This window comes from Sander lucioperca, chromosome 11 (genome assembly GCF_008315115.2).
Source record: "Sander lucioperca isolate FBNREF2018 chromosome 11, SLUC_FBN_1.2, whole genome shotgun sequence".
Taxonomy (NCBI): domain Eukaryota; kingdom Metazoa; phylum Chordata; class Actinopteri; order Perciformes; family Percidae; genus Sander; species Sander lucioperca.
In genome coordinates, this window is record NC_050183.1 from 18,958,499 (window position 1) to 18,977,861 (window position 19,363).

The 19,363-nt window shown below is 40.2% G+C and overlaps 1 protein-coding gene across 3 annotated transcripts; it reads left to right on the forward strand.

The window, feature by feature from the left end:
* Window positions 1–6,902: 6,902 nt before the first annotated feature.
* On the forward strand, window positions 6,903–19,074 carry depdc1a (DEP domain containing 1a). 3 transcript variants are annotated; one of them, XR_004898836.1, is made up of 13 exons: window positions 6,903–7,144; window positions 8,736–9,001; window positions 9,127–9,268; window positions 9,419–9,543; window positions 9,743–9,873; window positions 11,257–11,304; window positions 11,559–11,696; window positions 12,147–13,106; window positions 14,576–14,748; window positions 15,006–15,182; window positions 16,866–17,072; window positions 17,430–17,770; window positions 17,814–19,074. XR_004898836.1 is itself a non-coding variant. In XM_031282357.2 (12 exons), the coding sequence occupies exons 1-12, from the start codon at window positions 7,097–7,099 to the stop codon at window positions 17,556–17,558; spliced, it is 2,544 nt and encodes an 847-aa protein (XP_031138217.1). In that variant the 5' UTR covers window positions 6,903–7,096; the 3' UTR covers window positions 17,559–19,074. The 3 variants fall into 3 exon arrangements, 2 of the variants coding, with proteins under 2 accessions (XP_031138217.1, XP_031138218.1); XM_031282357.2 differs by having other exon boundaries at window positions 17,430–19,074; XM_031282358.2 differs by lacking the exon at window positions 12,147–13,106 and having other exon boundaries at window positions 17,430–19,074.
* Window positions 19,075–19,363: the final 289 nt, after the last annotated feature.

A 19,363-nucleotide genomic window follows, 5' to 3' on the forward strand; every position in this document is an offset into this window, starting at 1 on the left:
GATGTGGGAACTACAAATAAATTTCCATACACCATCATATCAACGAATGTTGGCTAAAAGCCTCAACACAAAAGATAATCATCTGTATGGTTAGACAGCAGGTTATGTGAGAAATACATTTATTTATTTCATTTAAATATGTATTTATTATTTTATGTGTGGAGGAAGCATTCAGATTCTTTACTTGAGTAAAAGTAGCAATACTGCAATATAAAAACACTTAATTACCAGTAAAAAGTAATGCATTACTTGTCACATAATGCAGAAAACTTACACTGTTATATATGATATTAGATATTTAGATTATAATTACTCAGTCATGCATCAATGTGTAAGTAGCATTTTAGGTTTACTGGTATGCATCATATTTCATGAGTTCATCAGGTTTATTGCATATTAACGTTGAATCTCAATATGTAGCTAGCTAAGGTATGCTAAAATTGTAAAATAAATGTAGTAAAAAGTACACTATTTCCCATTGAAATGTAACGTTGCTAATTTTTACAGAGAAACAGCTTTGAACTCACAGAAGAGCAAAAATAAGTTAAGGTTAGGACAAAGTAACGTCAGCTAACGTTACTATAATGCTAGTTTTAAGTCCTGGCTAACCAAAACGTGTAACGTTAAGGTAATTATACGACTTTGAAGGCTAACGTTAATTAACTAGCTAGCTAGCTGGTTAACGTTACTGTAACGCACATAGCTTTTCGGCTGCTAGCTAGCCCATAATGTTAGCCTAACAGCATGACACGAGTTGTCTTCCGGCTGATACTAAAAAAAAAAAAATCTGAAACTCGGCTTAAATATTAATCCTTATGAACGTTTGTTCATGTTGTTTTCACCGGTGAGTTAGCTAGCTAGACAACTGGTCAAGTTGAAATAACGTTTGCTAGCATTAACGTTAGCTAGGGTTAGCAGTTTAAACAGCTGCATCGCGCGTCGGACTACTGTAACGTTATAACGTTAGCTACAATTAAGAAAACTTGTACAGTCCATTAGCTAATACAAGGCCATCCTTGCCCGTTTTCCAAACTAAAATTAGATATATTTCAGTAAAATTAATTGGTGCAGTAAAACTCATTAACATCAACGTTCACGCGTCTAACGTTAAACAGATCGTCCGATTATGTGACCCAATTATAGGAACTTCAACTTTGTGGCAAAATCACTTACAAGAGAAACAAGTATAACTTGGCTACGGTTAAATTGCTGTCCACCTGTATTATGTCTTAGTTATCACCTTTGAGTTTACCTGGTTGTCGTTAACGCCGCCTTCACACTTGAAATCAGCTCCGTAATATGCAATACGCCTGGCTTTCAACTGCTAGTTGAAAATTTGAATATAAATGTCTGGGAAGCTCAACTGTTGTTTTAGTTCGAATAATATACTGCGTCAGTTTGAGCTTCACATTCTGGAACTTGTGTGGGAACTTAAACGATATTACGTTACACTGCAAAGGTAATAGTAAATAAAACATTTGTCAAACACTGAATTTTGTTTTTATTTCTACATATGTTTGGTTTTGGTGTGATTATTTTAAAAGGTGAAAAGTGTTGCTGTAACTGTTTTATGTAGCTAGGCATGTAGTGTGAGTGCAATGTTGATGAACGTTATACTGTTTTGTTTTGATACGTAGCTGGCTAACTCAGGCAGAGTAGGTTAGTCGTTGCCATGGTGACAGTAGACTGATGACGTGATGAAGTGTGATAAGATTGGAGCGTGTCATTTAAAACTATTTTAATGGTCAATCAATGTCGGTACATGTTTTCCGTAACATGTTTCATTTTTAACGTGAAGTGATATTTATTTTACATGATAGACCTTTTAATTACATTGTTCAACTTCTACCATTCAGGAATGAAAATAAAATTAGCAACATTGTAGTTTTGTGTCATAAAGTTAAATAGCCTATACTAACACAGGATACGGTTAGTGTGGTCCCTCATCCACTTTTTCACTACTCATTAAACATTCATTTGTCTAGTGAGAACCATGGATGTATTAAGAGAACTAGCAGTAAATTCCATTTTTAGATACTTCTGAATCATCATCAATTTGCACAATGGTGGCCTACAACTGCAATGTATGCATCTATCAAAGGTCAAGTGTTGCATTGTGGGACTAACAGCAATAGGTATTGTAGGCTATCTGACTATCATTTTTTGTGGCATTTTGACAAATGTTAAGGGTACTCTCTAGTGTAATATCTTACACTTTCAGACACAAATCAAGACACAAATGACATTAGGATAGACAGAAATAGATCAAAATACATTTCCATGTTCTTATTTTGTGTCCCTTTGATAATGGTTCTGTTCTCTCTATAAGTAAGTGAAAAAAAAATGTCTTTTATGTTAAAATTCCTACAGATTTAACAGACAATTTAGATGTTCCTTTTTACTGTCAATCTAGTGTTCCATATCCAGTCCAGTAGGGGGAGATTATACACCTCCAAGCTGGCTCTCCAACCACTAGGAGTTAGTGGCTGTGGTGGCCTGTAGGAAGGTGTATATATATATATAATATATATATAGTATTTGAGTGTTTTTTCTATTTTACATAAATAGGCTATTTCAATTAAACATTATGATTTTTTTTCAATAACTTCCATCTATTGTACACAGTGACAAATGTAACACTAAATTGTATCACTACACAGGACACACATCTTTATATGGGTTTTATGTTTTTTTTTTCAATTTAATATAAATATTTGTATGGAAAATGCCTAATTCTTTTTCAATAGCCTCCATGTCATGTTATCCAGTGACTCAATTTAACATGCACTGTATGACACACTTCAAAGTCAGGTGAAGTTTATATTTATAGTCCTTAATCACTGTAGTGTTTTAAAGGGCTGGACCTCCTTCATAGGCTGCAGACCATTTATATATATCCCCAAATGTGTAATATGTGAGAGATGTCAGGGAGCTCTACATTTAATTTTCTATGTGCTTCACTTTCTACCATCACATTTATTGCAGGATGGGTCAGTGGAACCATGAAAACATGAAACCAGTCTGGTCTATACTGTAGTTGATGTTGATAAAACAGTAACATGATAGACTTTGCCAAAATGACATGTTTTGGGGTGAGAAATTACAATAATATTGGTAAAAAAGAATTAGCCACAGTCATCACACCTGATTTTATTGGGTGAGAGGTTAATAAGCCATTACACATAATGATGATCATGATGTAGATTGGCAGGAAGTAGTGAGAGGCCTTCACCTTTGCCTTTATTTATTTATTCTGGCTGCTTAGACGTGTGGACAGACTTGTAGCCAGTAGCGTGGTGCCAGTCCCGAGTGATGATGACGACAGCAACCAGCATGCTTGAGATTAGAGGAGGTCCACTTAAAACCACTTGTATCTGCTCCTGTACCAACACTACATGACCCCCCTCTAAATATACACACACCCTGGCAAGCTCTCAGAATCTGTGTGAGTATAAATCCATGAGTGAGTGTGAGAAACAGAAGTAGGTGTGTGTGTGTGTGTGTGTGTAATGGGACATAACCACAGGGTCCAGGTCTAGTTGGCTCAGGCAGGCTGTGACCGGATGGGTGTCACAGTGTAAGAAACTACAGCTCATTGTAGTTCTGTAGTTCTGTAGTTGGACCTACAGCTAGTTGTAGTTCCAACTAGCTGTAGTTCCAATGAGACAACCTGTAGGAGGGCCGAAGCAGGAAAAGTTACATAGTGTTGCTTTAAGCCATCATTTTATTTTTATTCAATTTCCATCTCAGTGTCTAATAGACACTCACTTAAACAGAGCGGTTACATATAACAGCTAACTTTGTGCACTAATGACGGCTTTTAAAGTGTCCCCCAAGATTTTTTTGATACTGATATGTTTACATTTCCTACACTGTCAGAAGGACGCAAATCCACGTACATAAAGTTACAGCTGAGTTTATTTGCCTTCTGATATAATCAATAAAGGGACCCCAAATCCACATTTGGAAATTAAAAATGTACCGTCAAAGATTGTTAAATTAGGTTACCAAACAATATCCATCAAGCAAAATTACTTAGCAAGAAAAAGACCTGCATATAAAATGGAACTTTATTGTTTAACTTTATTTATTGTATTCTTGTAGTCTATCATATTACAAGATAATAATTGTAAAATATTAGTCTGCCAAGTAAGTACAGTAGTATCAGTTCTGAAATATAGGCTAGTTGGTTAGATTATTATGTAGGCCTACCTCAAAAGGCACAGTAGGCCTACTAAAATGAAGGTATGTATATATATATATATATATATATATATATATATATATCATTCAAGACATGCTTTTCACAATAAGAGAAACCTTTTATTGTGGCAGGTGGGATTTTAATCCACACTTTTCAGACTGCACAGCTCTTTTTATCAGAGCTTCAAGGACAAGCTGAATCTCACACACAGAAATATTAGACCATGTTCATGTGAACATGTTCCAGTGTGAGGTCTGTAAACTTTGTTTCTCTGCAGGTTGATGAAGGGGAAGTTTGTGCAGCTCCAGTCTGATCTTCTTTTTCTCTCTCTGGTTCTCTGTGCTCGTCAGTTCTGAAAACGACCTGAATTTTCCAATAAAAATGCAAAAATTAGTTTAATTAATGGCTAAATTAATGGATCGATCTATAAGAGTGTTTTAAATGTTTATATACAAAGTTTAAGGTTTGTTTTTATCATCATAAATTTTCAATTTCAAAAGAAATGCTGCAAAAGTGCCCTATTTGCCCTATTTGCCCCGATGGTAGATACAATGTGATAAAGTGCCCTCTAGAGTGCCCTTTTAGTGGAGAAAATGGGATAAAGTGGCATTTAGGCTGCCATGCATGATAGAAAACTTTCTACACACTGCTGGTGCCCTTTTTTATATTATGACTCTGCCTCTGGTACACATGAAGACCAGCTGGGGGCAGCCATGCCAAGCCAGTTCACTATGACCCTGCAGTGTATTGGTGCAACATGTATAATCCTCTTTCAGAACCTTGTATTGCATTCAAGCATCACATATAATATTTTTTGTATTGATATTGAGGTTATTAATCCTTATCTTGAGGTGATTTATCTTTTAAAAGTATTTGGGAGCAATCTTTGATAAAAGAGAGCAGCATTTCAGAAGAGTTTATTTCCAGTGGTTACAAATGAGAACGTCTCGATTCATTTGTTGGTTGTTTATTTTATCAACTTTATTGAAATAAACAGAATAGGGAAATGATATACACAGGACATGAATCTGGGACATTATACAAAATAATGATTGAATTAATTAAAAAAAATAAAGAGCTGACAAAGAATCACTATGCTTCACAATGTCTTCCAGGAGAGTAGCAGTTTTTTTGTTGCACTTTTCGGTTTAAATGATTGTCAAAGTATACATAAGATTCCACATCAATTTTAAAAGGTCTGATGTTGTCATCTACATCCACTTTGTAAGTGCAGTGACTCAGTTGGTCTAAAACCCACTAAATCATGACTCATAGTGCATCTTGAACAAACAAATATGATTAAAATAGCACAAAAATACAGAAAATTATATCATCACTCAGTCACTCTATCAGCTGTCGACATGCCTTTGCACAGAAAAGGCCAAACCAACAGGTCCGTGCACTACATAAGTAGCTACTGCACTACAGCATTTTATATTTTTCAGTGCCCCACTGTATTTTTACACAATCACCACAGTCCATAAAGTGGAAATGATTGTGGCACCAGCTTTATTAGTCCAAAACGGTATTGAATTCTGACACAATACCATTGTGTTTTCTTCTTTCAAATCCATTTTTCAAAGGCCTCACAAGTTGCATGTTATTCATGTCTCTCCGTAACTACACATATGCTCCTCATCTTGTATCTGTGTAATTCCTGTTGTGGTTAATGTGTTTTTCCATTAGTCTTTATTAGCAGTAAACTACCACTGCTGCTCAAGTTAGTGTGAATTCAAGTAAATCTCACACTCAAATGCTGTGGCTTACCCAGACTTTAAAGCCCCAAGCTCTTAAAAATGTGTTTTGCTTTTACTTCACTTGAATGTTTGAGCGTCACTGTGCATAATGATGAATGTGCCGAGTTTGATTGTAGAAGCCTGTTTTCACATTTATCTGCTGAAGAAGGACATTTCCTCTGCATGCGCTCTCCGCACCCTAAATCTGAATTGAAGACGTGTCAGCACGAGCATAATTTTGTGACATGTTGTCACAATCCTGGCACAATATGCATTCTACGCAACTGTGATGTGGAAACTTAAAATCTTCACTTTTATGTAAAGTAGGAGACATTGTGTGTGTTCAGCAGTTAAACTTTTGAAAGTAACAATATTTGCATGTTAATAGACTCAAAATGAGGAAGGAGTAGATGTAATTTTAACATTTTTTTAACAAGGTAACTGAACTTTTTTTGTGGAAAAAAGACATCAAGCAGATTGTGGTGTTATGTCTTAAAACAAGTTTGGAGGAAATTTAAAGCAGAAAGATGAATGTATCATTTTTAGTGTACTGTTTCCAGACATTAGCATGTCTATAGCAGTGGCTTGATCAACACCACCCACTCTCCTGTCTTTTGGTCTGACCCCCCACCTCTCTTTCTGCCTTTAACTGATCAGTATAATCACCACAAAAGGCCTTTGAAGACATGCTAATGTAAATTCCCAGTGTGTTTGTGTCATTGAATGCAATAGAATTGTCTCCATACACTAACATTGCTGACACTGCAGCTCTTTGACTGTTCCTTTAGGCAAAGTGGAGAACAGCAAACGTGGAATAACGTTTTTGTTGCCGTAGACATGGTGATCTTTACACCGTAAATCAGATTGTTTTAAAAGCTAAATTGTGCTGCCTTCACGGACGCACACCATGGATGTATTAAGACGCATACCCTCTTCAGTTCAAGGCTGATCACGTGACCCGCGCGCCGTCCAATCCCGTGCCAGAAAAACACGGCTCGTAATTTTGAACAGACGGAGAGCAGCCAGGCAGAGCTGTGTATCATCAATGCTGCCATTCATTATATGGTAGCAAAACATCGGTTAAATCCTTCCCTGAGTAATGGATAGTTGTATCTCTTGTCATATCGGATGAAGGCAAACGTTTTGTGTGATAAATATGAGTTCTCATGTTATCACCCCTGGACCGTACCGGGCCACAAAACTGGTAAGTTAACATTGGCTGATAAGGTGACTAGCTACGTTAGGTAACGTTAACTAACCTAGAGCTGGCTAACGTTACGTGCTAACGTTAACTCGTTCGATAAAAAGCGTCAACGGCAACGCTATAACGTTAACTGTAAAGAATATCGAACTTAAAATAACCGTTTGTTGTTTCGGTGATGCACGAGGGTTTGTTACGGATTTATGGTCTTTCACGAGTTTCTACTTAGCAACTAACATTAACGTCAATCCAGCTAGCTAAGGTTAACGTGAACTTGTTAAATACGTGGCTGTGCTTTTTCCTCGAAACTGTTGCTGCAACTTAGCTAGCTAAGTTAACGAATATTTTAATTCCCATGAATGTACCAAATATTCTCTGAAGGTTAATCGATTAATCTTTTGGTCTAACGTTCTATGGTTAGTTAGCTATAACATGTCTGTTTAACTAATTTAGCTTAATTTTAACGTTACGTTACAATAGAAGATTAGGAAAACCAGCAACTATTCACAATTCAAAAGGTGGAATCAGATACTTTACTCGTATGTATCCGCTGTATTAAAAACTAACTTATTCAATCCTCGTCGAGCTGCCCTGTCAGATCATTTCAATTGCCCTTTTTTATACAAAGTACAATGTGACTTGATATTATACAGTCTATGGTTTTGACACAACTTCACTCTTAACCAATAAAAGTTAAACAGCTAGCTAGCTAGCTAACGCTGGATACTGAACATTTGAATGTGAACTGAGGCAGGGGTGATATGGATAAGGCCTAGATGTGCCTTAGTTCTAGGGCTTCAACTAACAATGATTTTCATTGTTGATCTTTTTTCTTTTTATAGTTTGTCAAATGTCAGATGAAAGTGGAAAAAAAACTGGAAAAATGTCCAAATTGGAAAACAAGTTGATTTCTCCTAATAGCTTGTTTTTATCTGACTAAATTGATGACTCAAAGAAAGTCAACTTCACTTACTTCCAATGTGCATGAATCAAAAAAGATTTATTGCTGGAGTAAGTTACACTCACAAGGGGAGGTGCACTTACATGGAGGTGGGAAATAGTCGTAAGTGGTCAAAATTCCAGCATGTTAGCGACACTTGTAGTACAGAGACACACTTTACAGTTAACCCAACAATGTTTGACCTGTGGCCCTCTGGATGACGTCGAAGAAGACCACAAGCCAAAACTGTTGATCCTACCGTTTTATACTACAAGTGTTGCTGGAGTTTTGATCCTTCAGGACCACTAATCTTTCAGCACGACTTGGTTCTCTCTATTGTTTGTCTTGACTGTGGAGAATTTTGTTAAGTTTGTCTCAGAACGATGCTCGAGACAAAACATAATTATCTGGTGTCCAAGCCAGAAAGGTTTGTAAACCTCTAATCAAACTGCACCAATGCTTCAGTTAATAAAAAATGACTCTAACGATTAATCGATTATCAAAATAGTTGGCGATTAATTTAATAGTTGACAACTAATCGATTAATCGATTCATCGTTGCACCTCTAAGTAATACAATAAAATTGTTTCTTGATTTAAGTTCTACTGTGCATGGACACTTTGGTTTCTACTAAACTCCCGCTCTCTGTTTCAGTGGAATGAGATGACTCGTTTGTTTCGGGCTGGTATGCCCGTCAAGAAACACCGCCAGAACTTCCGGCACCACGCCGCCTGCTTCACCGCCTCTGCCGCTGTGGATTGGATGCACCAGCTGCTCCGTAGCAACAACAATTTTGGCCCTGACGTCACCAGGCAGCAGACGGTGCAGCTCCTGAAGAAGTTTCTGAAGAACCACGTAATCGAAGATGTGAAGGGTCGCTGGGGCACAGAGGATTTGGAGGACAACAACACTCTGTACAGGTAGGCAGCGTTTTGGAGAAACTTGCTTTTTAATTATTCAAAAAGGCATTGTGAAATGTATGTCAAAATTGATGTGCTCCCACATACAAAATTAAGCACTCCATCTCCTCCTCTTTTTCTCCCAGATTCCCCTCCACTTCTCCTCTGAAGCCCATTCCCTGTCCGGCCTCGGCCCCTGGCTCTATTAAGAAAAGGCCTTCATTCAGGGACAAGGAGAGTTTCTTCAGGTTTAGGAGTATCAAGAAGCAGCTTGAGAACGAGACACAGGTAAGCTAGACTGGACAAAGATTATTGTACGTACAGGATGTTATGTACAACCTGTACTTAAAACACAGTCGCCGGTTTGAAGTAGGTTCTAAATGTGAAAAATCATCCATTGTGTGATGGTGATTTAAGCTCCGTTTGTGCCTTTTCTAGGAAAATGTAGATCCTGCCCTCCAAGCAGGGGGAGAGAACGAGCCAATAGGAGAGCAGCAGGTGCCGAGACGAGAGCTGACGGTGGATGATGAACAGGAGATCTGGAGAGACATCACCCTGACCCAGTACGAATGCACACATTTAAACTGAAGGGGGAAAAAAAAGACTTTACTTTTTGGTGTCATAGACATTACAAGTTTGTTACAAAGCAATGTTTCCTTTTATTTGAAGAATAAGTACGGACAAAGAATCTGAGACCAGAAAGTGAGGAAGATTTTTTTTTTTTTGTGTGTGCGTGTGACTAAACTTTGTCTTGTGTTTCAGCCTGCAGAGGATTCTGGGCGTTGGATCTCTTGATGAGGTTTTAGACCAACGTTATGTTAACCCACAGAACATCATCCATAATATGACCAAAGTCAACAAGCATGGAGTGGTCACACTGGACGACAAGACCAGTAGGTTTATACGTCAGAAAACGATGTTTATCGAAAGAAAGCGTTAAGCTGCAATCACACAGCCTGCGTCGGCCCGCTAGCGGCGAAAATGCAGGTCTGCCCGTTCATTTTGAATGGGGGGTTAGTGCGTTTAGGCTGTGGCAGGGGGTGGCGAAAAGTTGAGACCGACTCAACTTTTGGGGAAACGCAAGTCGACGTCAGTCAGTTTTGAGGCAGTGTGAGAGTCCCGAACAGGAAACATGACTGCCTCTATCGCTGCCACAAGAAAGTTTTAAAACGGGAGCACTGAACTGCCGAGGAGTTTGTGTAACAGCTGAATGTTTGCCAAACAACGAAGCACGGACGCTCTGTCTCGCTCGTCCCTTTTCTTTCTCCTCGAAATGAAGCTGCCTTCAAGTGAGGTCGGAAACGTCGAGCTCTATAAACAATCTAACGGAAAACAGTAGCTGTGATATATAAAGTAGGGCTGCAACTAACGATTATTTTCATAGTCGATTAATCGGTCGATTATTTTCTCGATTAATCGATTAGTTGTTTGATCTATAAAAATGTCAAAACATGGTGAAAAAAGTGGATCAGTGTTTCCCAAAGCCTAAGAGGACGTCCTCAAATGTCTTGTTTTGTCCAAAACTCAAAGATATTCAGTTTACTGTCACAGAGGAGAGAAGAAACTAGAAGATGTTCACATTTAACAAGCTGACATCAGAGAAATCTTATTTTTTTTAATAAAAAAAATGACTCAAACGATTAATCGATTATCAAAATAGTTGGCGATTAATTTAATAGTTGACAACTAATCGATTCATCGTTACACCTCTAATATAAAGTCTATTTGTGCTACATGGGGGGGGGGGTTAAAGAACACAACGACGGCACACAAATGGGCCGTTTTAGTGACACTACCCCCCGCCCCACCTCGCTGCAGAACCCTGTGGAAAATCGCCAGATCTCTGTTTCCTGGTCTGAAATCAGCATAACAATCTTCATACTATAGCGGTATTCAAATTTGTCTTCTCTATTCGCTCGATGGTGTTTCAAGCCCCCGACGTCTCCTTCCAGGCAGCGCTGTGACCGTTGACCTCAAGGCACCTAATCCTAACCATAACTATAACCATTGCCTAATCCTAGTGGGGGCTGTTGGGGGCTTAAAACACCGATAAACTCTCTATTAAGCCCCTCTCATTGAACTCTTTTCACTGGATACTTAGATTCTCTTTTCTTTACCATGGATACTGCTCACTTTACAGCTGTAGTCCACTAAAACATGAGCATCGACAACATGACATAAACTATTAGGATTCTGTTGTTTTAGGTAATACACCCCACAAACAGTACAATATACTGTAACTAGCAACCATTCTAACCTGTTAATCATTTCTCTAGATGACCTTCCACACTGGGTTTTGTCTGCCATGAAGAGCCTGGCCAACTGTGAGTAGCAACACGTTGCTTAGACACCAGGCCTCCTGTGCTGCATGGGGGGCATCATTTTTTTTTTTAAAACTTTTTAACTACATTTGGACTTTCTCAGTCAACATTCAGTGACATTAACACTTAAAAAAAATGTATGTGGATGTTTAGAATTCTATGTCGGTTTATTGAAGCTCATGAATAGGTTTGTGTTGGGAGATTGCAAATAGCCTTCACTCTCATGGTAGCTGCCGTAACGCGCTGTTTATTTCCAGGGCCGAAGTACGACAGCGCACAGCCGTCCTATCCCGGCTTTGAGAGAGACGTCTTCAAAACGGTGTCTGATTACTTCTACAGCCTTCCGCAGCCAGTACTCACATACGAACTGTATGAACTATTTATCAACGTCCTGGGTATGTACTGTGGACTCATTCCACGAGGCTTTTTGCCTGACCATGAAACTGCAGTTAAATGGGAGTGCTTTTAAGAGGCTCAGTTTTAGTGGATGCTGTTGTGTTACAGTGATGACGCTCGAACTGACAGGATTGTCTGCAGGGTCTTCACTCAGTTGTGTTGTCATGCTGTTCCCACTATGTGGTTGCGTGCTCTGACCTCTTAACAGTGCCTTTTGACTGCTAACAGAGGTTCTGGTTGTTGTTACTTCTGTTTGTGGAGTCCTAACAGCGACATGAGCAGCTGTACTATGTCTATGCCTGTTATGTGTTGTCTCTGACTTTCTGATGGTTCTGTATGCACAGGAAAGGTTTGAACTAACCATACCCTCTCCCTTCCCTTCACTGTCTGCTTGCACTGACACCCTGCCTGCTCCGCTCGGCTCTCTCTTTCTCCGCATCCGCTCTCAGTGTTTTGCGGGTACGTTGCAGCGCCCGCAAAACCACAGCGCGGGAAGCGCAAGAAGCCGGACCTCCCCTCAGTCCCGCCTCCAGCCAAGACTTCTTTCCGCTCCACAGAATGTCTCCTCCTGTCGCTGCTCAGACGGGGGACGTGTGACGAGACGGAGTCGCCGATGAGAGAGGTGATTGGTGGGACGCTTCAGTCGCGGCTGGCGGCGCCGGAAGGAGGCGGCGCCGGCGCGGGTGACGTTCGGTTAGGTGGCAGCTGCATGAGTCTGAATACAGTTGGTTCTACGAGGCCTCGAACCAGGAGCTGCTCACTGGAAACCATCCTAGATGACTCTGCCCCGCTCACCAGGCAACAGCTGTTCCTGTCCAATGACAGCCTGGCATCCTGCGCCTATAGCAACAGGCGCCAGGATGACATCCCTGTCGTCACAACACCCCACAGTCATACCGACTCTAAATCTGTATCCAAAGCAACCCCCTTAACTTGTGAAAAGGCTCCAGGAGGTACAACCACAAGGTACAGCCGCTCCTTGCGGCCGCGCAGCGTAGGTAGCTGTCTGGACATTGTCATAGAAACCAGGGAGGAAGATGACAAGGAGACCAGGTGGCAGGGCCGAGCAGCCAGCTGCCTCAACGTGAACACTGCAGACCAGCATCACTCCTCCTCCGCTCCACGTCCTCCCTCGTTGCCCTCCTGTCATCCCTCCTTTTCCTCCTATCATCCTTTCTCCCCCTTCTCTTCATGTGCTTTGGCCAAAGTACAAGGGCCCCATGCTACTACAGGACCTAGTGGGCCCAGACCCGCCTCCAGTACCTCTAATCTTTGGTCGCTCCCTGCGCCTGCTGTTGCCCGGCGCTGCCTCAGCTCTCTGGATGTGTCGAAGCCTGTTTCACTGTTCAGTCCGCCTGTCCGCGTGCCCACCAGCATCTCCCAGCCCCCCCAACCCAAACCTGAGCACAGTAAGACCCTCTCACCTATACCTGTCTGTGTGTCTGCTTGTCTATTGATGTCTAATCAAACTAACTACATCTAACATCCAACCACTGCTGGCATGTAAGGTTTTAACTCAGAAATACAACTTCTGTTGAACTCAAATTCAAAAGGTGAAGTCGAGATGTGCAGAAAATGACTTCATGTGTTTGTCTTATAACATTTCTAAGGTTTCAGTAAATACATTGACCAAAGAGAGCACTGGCTCAACGTGCATAGAGCTCATGTGCAACTTAAGCCTTAGATTAAATACTTTAAGGTATGCAACACTTTATGTTGCTTGCTTTTGGCATGTTTTGTTATATTTCATCTATGCTGCTTTTGATGCTGCTTATGCAACACGCTTTGCAGCTTTGTATCCCAGTCCTTTATCAATATTTTCTGGCACTTGGGCATTTCAGTGACCAATCCACCCATACAATTTGTTAAAGGTAGAGCATTGAAAATACAAACTCAATGGATAGGAGACGATCTTCTTTCTCTTCTCTTTCATTAAAGTCAATAAAAACTGTGAAATCAAAGAAGAAAGAATCCTTGTTCACCAACTGTAGAGCACCAGTGACAGGAAGATGTATAAATGAGATTACCATTTTAATCATTAGTATCTCTGCAACGTGCCTCCCAGCCACGACTAGCAGCGCTGAGTGTTCCTCGACAGAGCAGCAACATGGTAAGGGAGGAAGGACAGCTGTCCTAAGGTACGTCTCATGTCGTTAAATTGCATCCACGTTTCCTTTACTTCCTTCCCTTTCTCGCGTCTTAGTCAAACCCACCGAGGAAGCGTGGGAGAGACGCGAGGAAATCGTACGGGAAGAGAGGAAATGAGGGGGATGAGACGTCCTTTCCTCTGAAGCGTTGCGTGAATTTGTCAGCTGTATGGGTGGAGTTAGCAACTGCTTTTATGTGCATGGCTTCCGGGAAGGCTGCTCTCATTTATCCTCGCAGATCCTTCCTCGAGCCTCGCTCCTCGGGGCAGGAAGGAGTTATGAAATAAGAGACGTGAGATTCAGCACTAGTAGGTCGCATGGAATATTTGAATATCGTAATATCAACATTCTTCCCATAACAAATTTTATAAGTGACTGTGACTGAAATGTCCAAGTTCCAGGAGATATCCATGCAGGAACACGATGCACATGATACAGTCCTGGATCAGGGCTATGAACAGGGGTGTATGCTTTTACATATTACACATAAAATGTTATATTTATCACTCTTCCCTGACTCATCTTACACTGTAGCTGTAGTTGATTAATCCTGTCTTCCATTCATCCGTCAGTCCATTCATTTGTCTGATCGACTGAATGTGATGCAGCAGTGATGGATGAATGTGGCCGCGACGAGTGATTCTACTGCTGTGTTTCTGTACTGATTGCACTACAAACTTCCCCAGTCTCCGCCATTATCACTGTATGACTGTGTGTGTGTCTGCATATAGGCCTTCTCCAGCCTCAGTGTGAGCGTGTGGCCATTGAGGCCCTGCAGCTTTGCACCCTCCTCCTCCCCCCCAGCTGCCGCAGGAAGTTGCAGCTCCTTATGAGGATGATGTCGCGCATCAGCCAGAACGTGGACATGCCCCGCCTCCACCCCGCCATCGGCACACGGACACTGGTGAGGCACAAAACTGATGATGATGTGATGATCTTTCCTCTAGAAACTAACATGAGACCTACATATTTGTTCCCCTGTAACACTTATTTCCTCCCTGGGGTTCAGTGCCATATTATCTTACTGTATTAGTTTTTTTTTTTTCTTCTTTACATTTATTTATTTGTGTCTTAGTGGCTGTTTTTTTTTTTTTTTTTTTTTTTTACTGCTTGTCTTTATTTACCCATTTCTCTTATCTGTTTTTGTGGTTCTCATTCCAGATGGTTCACACGTTTTCAGGCTGTGTCCTGGGCAGCGCCGAGGAGTGTGATTTGGACGAGCTGTTAGCTACCAGACTGGTGTCATTTCTAATGGACCATCAACACAGCATCCTCTCGGTCCCAGAGTACCTTCTCAGTGCTATCAATGACCATATACAGTACCTGCGCACTGTACAGGTACACCCATAAACTGTTAACAGCATAGTGCATATGGACAAATAGAAAACCACATACACAAATAAGTCATGCAGTCATAGAAAAACGCGATTATGTGATTGCGTAATTCAATGCATAATCAGCCAAAGTCCGCATATTTATGCGGAGGCCGCATTTTGTCAAATTCGCCGCATAAATTGCAGATTTCCGCGCAAAATATGCAGGGCTTGCATGATTTCATAATCCCCACATTTTCGTTGCAAAAAAGTCACACATATCTTAGCAGAAAGTTGAAAAATGTTGCGTTTACTTCACACGAGCAGCCATTTTCCCCTGTTGCCATGGGAACGTTATGAAGTGACGTTATGAAGTGACGTTATGAAGTGACGTAATTACGCGACGTGAACATCATTGAAAAGCTGCAAACACCGCGATGAAGCCATGATGAAACCGCAGTTTTTGCAAGTTCCCGCAATTTCATCACATAAAATTGCATAAATATCCCGCATATTCCATCGCATTTTTTAAGAAAACGTCCCGCATAATCAAGGATTTTTGCCCGCAACAATCACAAAAAAACTCATTTTTTTGAACTCACATTTTTCTGGAAGGACTGATAAAACTAACTTTCTGTCATATTTGCTGAAACTGACCCTATGTTCCAGTAGAAACTGACCCTATGTACATGAATCAGGTACCACCTACAGCTGGGCAATATATCGATATTATATAGATATCGTGATATGAGGCTAGATATCGTCTTAGATTTTGGATATCATAATATCGTAATATGGCATAAGTGTTGTCTTTTCCTGGTTTTAAAGGCTGCATTACAGTAAAGTGATGTCATTTTCTGAACTTACCAGACTGTTGTAGCTGTTCTATTATTTGCCTTTACCCACTTAGTCATTATATCCACATTACTGATGATTATTTATCAAAAATCTTATTGTGTAAATATTTTGTCAAAGCACCAATAGTCAACACTACAATATCGTTGCGGTATCGATATCGAGGTATTTGGTCAAAAATATCGTGATATTTGATGTTATGTAGGTGATGTAGGGCTGGGCAATATGTTATTGCCCAGCCCTACACCTACAGCCTGTAGTGCGATTTGCAATCTGCCAATCACTGCTCATGCAACGCATTCATTCTCCCTTGTGGGGGGAGGGGCTTAGGAGACTGTTTTGGGCTTTAGCAGAAAGGGGGGAGGGACTGAGAAGTTGTTGATGTTCAAATGTTTTGGCTAAGTCCTGGATCTTCCCAATCCTACCTAGAGCACCTTTTAAGGATTACAAAGTAGTAAATAACAAGTCAATAAACGTAACACCCCTGTTTTAGCTTCAACTCCACCTTTACAAAAAAAAAAATAAATAAAAAAAAAGCATTTTGAGCCTGACACACACCATCGACACAGTGAAACGGCCGTGTATAGTTTATCGAAGTCATTTTGAGATGGTTTCATAAACCTAGTGTTATAAAAAATGTGGATGTATAAAATGTATAACTGTGTAGTTCAAAGTATGTCAGAAGCAGACCGTCTCGTTTGTCAACAATATGGAAAATGCCAGTGATGCCTTAAATAGCTCAATCAAAAGTTGTGAGCAAAGTGAGATTTCAGCTTCCTCTGCTTTGATCGAGTAAATCAGAGACATACAGATGTTTTTTTTTGTGTTTTTATTCTTGCTCTCCTGACCCCAGGTCCCCATCGATGGGGTTTCCAAAGTCGATGGCGGCAATCCAGTTTGCCTTCCAATGCCCATGTACGCGTTCTGCCGTCAAATTAGCGGCGCTGAGTTTGAACAGCAAAAGCTGGCCTCTTCCCAGAAGGCCATGGAGGAGTTGCTGGAGATGCTGCTGACCGACCAAAACATGAGTGAGAAGGACAGACGCAAGAAACTGAAGCAGGTAACAAAACCAGGGTAAACAAGATGCTCGATGGTGTTTTAAGCCCCCACCGTCGACTTCAAGGCAGCGCTGCGACCGTCGACTTCAAGGCACCTAACCCTTACCCTTGCCTAATCCTAGTGCCTTCCATGCAGCGCTGCCTGGAAGACGACGTTGGGGCCTTAAAACACCAAACACCAAACAAGACACTATTCGACTGTTCAAAAAGCAGTTCTCACTAAGTATACTTCATTTCTCCAAGCTTACCATACTCCAAAACGGAGGACATACGGGTAGACAACAAACATTTTATATTATGTGGCTATGTGGACACGAAAGTCATTCACTCAGTCATGAGTTTAATTGTCTTTGCTTCAGTTTCAGAAGCAGTACCCAGACATCTACAGTCGTCGGCTCCCCTCCTCGGACGGGACTAACAACAAACCAAAGATTAAACCTCCACTTCTCAACATCAAGAAGACCAAAGCGTTCAGCATCAGGAACTAAAACCAACCATACAGGTTGTCACCATTATAGAAGCTGCAGTCATTTTTTTTCGCTGCACTGTAACTGCACTGATACTTAGAGATCTCGAGAATTCACTCCTTATTGCAGCCGTTAACTCTTTCTTGTTACATTGTTAGTTATTCCCGCCGTGTCTCATGTACTGTATGTAGTAATGGGAGAGTTAATGCAGACTGGAAGACTTCTACAATGGTGTGTGTGTGTGTGTGTGTGTGTGTGTGTGTGTGTGTGTGTGTGTGTGTGTGTGTGTGTGTGTGTGTGTGTGTGTGACAGCTGAGTAAGATGAAGGCAAGTCGACAGTTCAGTTCACATTTGATTACTGTGTTAAAATATAATATGGTTTTATTAAGCAGGTTTTTTTTGGTAAAATGTTTTTGAGTAACATCTGTGTTAATTTGGAACAGTCACATTTTCTCTCTACCCATTTTCTTTCCCCCGCGTGTGTGTGTGTGTGTGTGTTTTGGGAGAAATAATTCTACTCAATTCTATGATCACTGGTCCATATGGGAATATTTAGATTATAGATTTCTTAATTTATATGAATGATGACATTGGGAGCAGTGCTTAGATATCCTTGCTTGGTTTCTATTCATGTTAACTGTTTTTATAGACTTCACTAAACATTTTATATCATAGATTCTCAAGTTTAATTTAAAATGATCTTTAGTCTTTAGAAATGGAACCTTTTTTTCCAGAATTTTCATTCTTGTCCTTTTGGCTCTTTCTTTTCTTCCTTTTGCTTTTTAAAGCGATTTGTACAGCAATGTTTAAGGTTTTCTCATCGGGGATCTTTTGATTTTCAGGATCTCAGCTTTTTCATATACAACTCCGTTATTTTTAAATGGAGTTGGCCCTTCCCAGTTTCTTTCATTCCTTGTGTTTGTGTGTCTCATATCCAATCCATCCCTGTTTAGTTTATTGGATAGAGAAATGTTTTGCACTGGATTTAGGCATTGTAAATGGCCAGCAAGCTTCTGCCAGTCATCAGAATAGTTAATTTATACACATTTAATGTATATTTAGACTCCCTAAAGAAGGTTTCCCTAAACACCTGTCATAATTGGGGTTAAAGGTTGCTAATGCTTATGAATTTAACTTTGCATGTTTTCTCAACAGCTGTGCGCATTGCCTCTAATGAGAGAAACTGGTGTCAAAAGGCATCCATTCATTTCAGTGATGGACGCTATTCAGTAAACAGAAGTGCAATACAGAACCCATTTTATGTTAAGTGTCTGAGGTAACATGTTTGGCTTAAAATTTCAAGCTTTTTTTTAAAATTTATCTTATATGAAGTATTAGTTCTACCCTGATATGTTTGTCTATACCTCAAAACAAAGTGTGTGCGTGTGTGTGCATGTGTGTCTCACATCAGCAGTGTTTTTGGCAAAGAATTTTACAGAGGAGTGTTATATTGTACGCCTACACAGTTGTGCTCTTCCTCTACAGTGTTTACTATGCAAAGTCCTGGGAAATAAATCTGTTTAGCTGTTAATTTATATGCCCTTGTCCTGTTTCTATTTGCGTGTGCGTGAGAGAAATTGATTTAGTTAATTTAGTTTATTTTTTACTTTATTACAGCATTACTGTCAACCTTTTTTATTTATTTTTTTAAACTACATCCAGTCTTCATGTTGCCGTGAATTATACTGAGCATGTTTATGATCCCCAGAGGATGAACCCTTTTCTTGCTTTCCTCTAGTGCCACACTCAGGTCACATTATCTTGTTTTTTTTACATTGGATATACAGTACAGTGTCTCAGTTGCCATGTAATTAGTTGTATATAGT

Coding starts and splice junctions, on each gene's coding strand:
- depdc1a (XM_031282357.2), top strand. CDS start 7,097: ATGAGTTCTCATGTTATCACCCCTGGACCGTACCGGGCCACAAAACTG. Junction 9,269..9,418: donor AGCTTGAGAACGAGACACAG/GTAAGCTAGACT, acceptor TGCCTTTTCTAG/GAAAATGTAGATCCTGCCCT. Junction 11,305..11,558: donor CATGAAGAGCCTGGCCAACT/GTGAGTAGCAAC, acceptor GTTTATTTCCAG/GGCCGAAGTACGACAGCGCA.